The 5585-nt window shown below is 41.7% G+C and overlaps 1 protein-coding gene across 1 annotated transcript in view; it reads right to left on the bottom strand.

The window, feature by feature from the left end:
- cep43 (centrosomal protein 43) overlaps positions 1-5585 on the bottom strand; it is a gene marked incomplete in the record, with an annotated part of 52847 nt that overhangs the window by 44303 nt on the left and 2959 nt on the right. Inside the window, 2 exon segments of the mRNA XM_024260935.2 lie at positions 2270-2324; positions 2396-2449. Coding sequence (XP_024116703.1) covers positions 2270-2324; positions 2396-2449 — 109 coding nt within the window.

Here is a 5585-nt window from a genome sequence, read left to right as displayed (position 1 = left end):
TTTTTTAACCGAAGTCAGTTTCCTCTGGTATTTTCATTAATAAAACTGAGTATTGCATTTTCAGTGTTACACCCCTTTTTGTCCAGTGGGATTTGGGGCATAACATAAAAGTAAATTAAGATGTTAGGACTACAACATCAGCTTGCTAACATGGTTAGTCGAGTTGTGGAGGTTTTGTATGGCAATTTCAGTTTTTTTATTTTATTTATTTGCACATAAAAAATATTGCAAAAAAGAAAAAAACAGATATAAAAATACATAAAAAGTAGGTGCAGGAAGAGGCAAAAAAAACCTGTGTGGGCTTGTATTAGAGCCTCTATCCAATAAAACTTTAAATTAACGTAAAATACCATCCATCTTCCTCCGCTTCATCCGGGACCGGGTCGCGGGGGCAGCAGTCTAAGCAAAGATGCCCAGACTTCCCTCTCCCCGGCCACTTCCTCCAGCTCCTCTGGGGGGACCCCGAGGCGTTCCCAGGCCAGCCGAGAAACATAGTCTCTCCAGCGTGTCCTGGGTCTTCCCCGGGGCCTCCGCCCAGTGGGACATGCCCGGAACACCTCACCAGGGAGGCGTCCAGGAGGCATCCGGACCAGATGCCCGAGCCACCTCAACTGGCTTCTCTCGATGCGGAGGAGAAGCGGCTCTACTCCGAGCTCTCTCCGGGTGACCGAGCTTCTCACCCTATCTCTAAGGGAGCGTCCAGCCACCCTCCGGAGAAAACTCATTTCAGCCGCTTGTAGTCGGGATCTCGTTCTTTCGGTCACGACCCAAAGCTCATGACCATAGGTGAGTACTGGAACGAAGATCGACCGGTAAATCGAGAGCTTTGCTTTCTGGCTCAGCTCTCTTTTCACCACAACGGACCGGTACAGCGACCGCATAATAGCGGACGCAGCTCCAATCCGCCTGTCGATCTCACGCTCCGATCTTCCATCACTCGTGAACAAGACCCCAAGATATTTAAACTCCTCCACCTGAGCGAGCGCACTCCACCCACCGAGAGAGGGCAAACTACCTTTCTCCGGTCGAGAACCATGGCCTCAGACTTAGCGGTGCTGACCCTCATCCCGGCCGCTTCACACTCGGCTGCAAACCGCTCCAATGCATGCTGGAGGTCCCGGTTCGATGGAGCCAACAGAACGACATCATCTGCAAAGAGCAGAGAGGAAATCCTGTGGTCCCCAAACCAGACACCCTCCGGCCCCTGGCTGCGCCTAGAAATTCTGTCCATAAAGACTATGAACAGAACCGGTGATAAAGGGCAGCCCTGCCGGAGTCCAACATGCACCGGGAACAGGTCCGACTTACTGCCGGCCATGCGAACCAAGCTCCTGCTCCGGTCATACAGAGACCGTAACGTAAAATACAATTTTATATATTCATAATTATAGACTTTACACATCTTAAAAAACAAAAGAAAAACATTTAGATGTTATAATACAATCAATTTATCATCAGGGATTGCCTTAAACTTTTTCTCAGAATAAGTGTTATATTGATGGATCTCTGCTCAGGGCAGCATTTCTATTAAACACAATTTTATACATAAAATACAAATCTGGTAAATATTAATGTTATAAATATAAAGAATATTAAGCCTGAGAAATAAATGATCAGAGGGAGTTAGTGGCATTGAATGAGTTGCTATTTGAACAAAACATTTTTGCACAATCAGTATTTAGGCTGTCATCACAAGCAACCTTTAAAATCATAATTTATAGTTTAAATTTTGTCCCACACAACACTTTGTTTGGGTCTCTATATGTCCATTTCCTATTGTGCAATGGAAGGCAATGGGCAGCAGCAGAGGCGCGTGGCCATGACCAACGCCACTTTATAATACCCTCTCTCTGTCTCAGTGTGATGGATAACTAGTCCAAGGATCTTAGCAGACCGGTACTTGTTTTTATTTCCAGAACCCATGTTATCTGATTCTTGTTACAAATTTTTTTTAACATTAATTTCTGTTTTTTTTCCCCATTAAATCTGATGTTTTGTGTGTGTGTTTTTTTTTTGTTTTGTTTTTTTTTTTAATTGGATCAGGCTCTGATTATGTGCTTCTGACTGCACTGAGGACAATAAACGTTTTACTTCACCTTTCAAACTGTTGATACTGGTTGTTACACAGAATCTAATCTAAAAACCACCTCTTACACAGTAACCAAACTGGGTTGATGTGATCCTGCTGTATACAACCTTTTCATTGTGAGTTAATTCCTGTCATTGACTTAATACAGCCAGCACTTAGACCCCACACCATTAAACTCACCGTCTCTGCTGTTCAAACATTTCTTCAGGCTTTCATTGACGAGTGGGACTTTGTTCTGAAGATGTAAAGGACAGGCAGGTGAGAGAGGCGCAAAGAGTGGAGAGTCCCAATAGGACCAAGACCCACCTCCAGTCTATCTTGGTCCTCCATGGCCAGAAACACTGCTGCCCTCATCTCTGCCTGCAGGAGAAAACACAAGCAGCAGCATGAGTGGCGCCCTTTATCTCCAATCCATTAAGTTCTTTTTAACAATGCTGTTTATGCGGTTTGCATCTTAAGCATGCATCCATCCATCACTGTACTATTGTGCATGTTTTTGACTTTATTGCATATCTAATATCCCCAACCATTATACCGATTGGGGTGAGTCAGTCTCGGTCAAGTTTCTATGGTAACCACTGTTGCCAATCAGGAGAGAGCTTGTTGGAGGTCCATGCATCTATCCCTTAAAATCTGTCAATCAAATGTTTCCAACATTAGACGTGGGGGCCAACCATAGACCGTCTAAATAGAACTGGACAAATCATGCGTTGAGGTCCCCCATAGGAAATGCATTACCTTCTACCTAGGGCTGGGCGATAAAACGATAATTATCGTTATTGCGATATTACTTTTTTTCGATAGTGAAATGAGACTATTGCGATAAACTTTCGTGTTAAATAACACGGGAGAAAACCCCGGAAGAGCCGCGCTTCTTCTTCTTCTTCTTCTTAAGGAGCGGCTGATTCTAGGAGCCCAGACTGAGAGCGGGGGACGGAGGCCCCGAATGATGACAAAAGGACACAACAGAAAACATTATTTCAGTAAACCAATAACCAATATATAATCGCAAATACTTTTATTTTTAATGTCAAGGTAACGATGTTTATATATTTTGTTCTGGAAACATCGTCACCGGACCCCCCTCCTCTACATTGAAAGGACAGACTGCGCATGCTCGTAACAGCCGCGCGGGGGGGGGGGGTTTAGGGTTTTGTTAAAATATTAACCAAAAGCTTTTGTATAGAGCTTCGAATTAGAATAATTTGTTGTTTTATTATGTATCAAAAATGAATTTGTTAGTTACATTTGTGCTGTTTATGCTCATTTCTTAATGAGGTGATCTAATAATAGTAAAATAAACTTGTTTTTAACGACTCCTGACATGACACTAAATGAAGAGATCTTATGTGTTTGATCAATCCTCCAACATGTACACATGTCAGATGATTGAGTGAAATGATGATTAAATCTATTATCAGAACTGTTTATTTTAAGTTTACATTTTATTATCTTCTGCTGCACAGCAGTACCTATAGTTTATGTTCAGAAGAAATTAGAAAATAATATAAAAATAACTGCAATATATTTGCTGCTTTAGAACAATGTTTTTAAGACTTAATTTTAATTTGAAAGGAACTTGTATGTGCTGCAGTCAGATTAAAATAAATCAGAAATTCTGTACAGCCTATTGAAAACATACCACCGTTATGGTTTAACTATTGTGTACATTATGTATATGTACAATATTTATTAGAAATATTTAAATGTTCCTCACAGTTAGTTTCAATACTACAGTTAATACAAAAAATAATTAAAGTTTCATTTGAACTAACTAAGATTTAATGGGGGGGAGGGGGGGGGGGTAAAGTTAAGGTGTAAAAATCTGAAGTCCTAAAGCTGTTTGCAATACAGATTACTTTGATTATTTGATTTATATCGTTTTTAATATAGTTATCGCACAAAATGAAAAAAACGATATCGCAATATGAAAATTCCCATATCGCTCAGCCCTACTTCTACCCTTGCGAAATCAGGCAGGGGCCTTCGCCGTCGCTTCCTGGTACATCTACCGCGATAGCAACCCGTCGACAGCGATTAGTCCGAGTCGGTCTGAGTCACGTTTTTAGAGGAAGTACTGTCAACCAGTCAGGAAGGAGCTTGTTCTGACTTGTTTAATATGGAGGCCCAAACTGTTCATAATTAAATAAATAAATACAACATTATTTAATCAAGCAACACTCCAATAAAAGTCTTTTCAATGAATAATTGACCATTTTATTATGAAATACATTTCATTTTTACTTTAAAACATAATTTTTATGTTAAAAACATTTCATAATTAAAATATATATCATAATATTTTTTTTTTCATGTTGGATATTATTATAATTATTATGTTGGATATTATAATCATGTGGGGTTTTTTGTAGAAACTTGTATTTCAAAATTACTGTTTTCCAAAGTGTCCTTTTTATTTCACAATGCTGTTTTTCAGAACGACGTATTTCATGATGAGCTTTTTTCCGAATAATGACTCTGTCTGTCAATCACTGAAAGTGGGTGGGATCTAAACGTTCATTGGCTGATCCTCTGAAATCGACTTGTATGCCTAGACTCCTGCTCTACTGTGTGTCGCACCGTACCCAGACAGTAACGCAGACAATCACCAAGATGACATATTTCAGTGACATCCGTGTAGCTTTGATGAGCTTAGCGGATCAAATAGAAACAGGTGATCTGTCAGCAGCCGCTATTTTGAGACGTTTGGACGACATTTTTGAAATGATCGGTTTGGTACACGCGGCAGAAGAGCACGCCAACATTCACAACTCTATTTACGACGCTGAAGTTGGCTTCACACCGCCGTGTGTGCGGGAACGCACGCGGCGGGGTGGGAGTGTGTGTGGGGGGGTCTGGACATAAGCGAGAACGCGGCCGGGTATGCGCTAAATGCGCGGGGGTTCGGAGCGGACAGAGGATGAGAGAAAGAGAGAGAGACGACGCTGAAGTTGGCTTCCAATTCGCGAGAGCGTTCTTTAATCCTGGTTTGAACTGTCTGGTACAGTAGTTTTCGAACAGGACCTGTTTTTAGGTGGTCTGAGTTCGAAAAATACAGTGGAACGCTCTCGCGAATCGGAAGCTGTGAATCGGAAGCCAACTTCAGCGTCGTAAATAGAGTCATGGATGTTAGCGTGCTCTTCTGCAGCGTGTACCAAACCGATCATTTCAAAAATGTCGTCCAAACGTCTCAAAATAGCGTCTACTGACAGATCACCTGTTTCTATTTGATCCGCTAAGCTCAGCAAAGCTACACGGATGTCACCGAAATATGTCATCTTGGTGATTGTCTGCGTTACTGTCTGGGTACGGTGCTACACACAGTAGAGCAGGAGTCTAGCCCTTTAAGGGCGAACGTGTCGCCCCAGACACATTTGGACACGTGCTCTTTGAATTACCGTAACTCCGGAACCGTTTGCTCTATTTTAAAAATTTCAACAGTTTCTGAAAGCTGAGACATTGCGCTTTCTTGTGAATATCAGTTCATTACGGTAAT

The sequence above is a fragment of the Oryzias melastigma genome, unplaced genomic scaffold (genome assembly GCF_002922805.2).
Source record: "Oryzias melastigma strain HK-1 unplaced genomic scaffold, ASM292280v2 sc00160, whole genome shotgun sequence".
Taxonomy (NCBI): Eukaryota; Metazoa; Chordata; class Actinopteri; order Beloniformes; family Adrianichthyidae; genus Oryzias; species Oryzias melastigma.
This window is presented reverse-complemented; position numbering and strand designations above follow the sequence as displayed.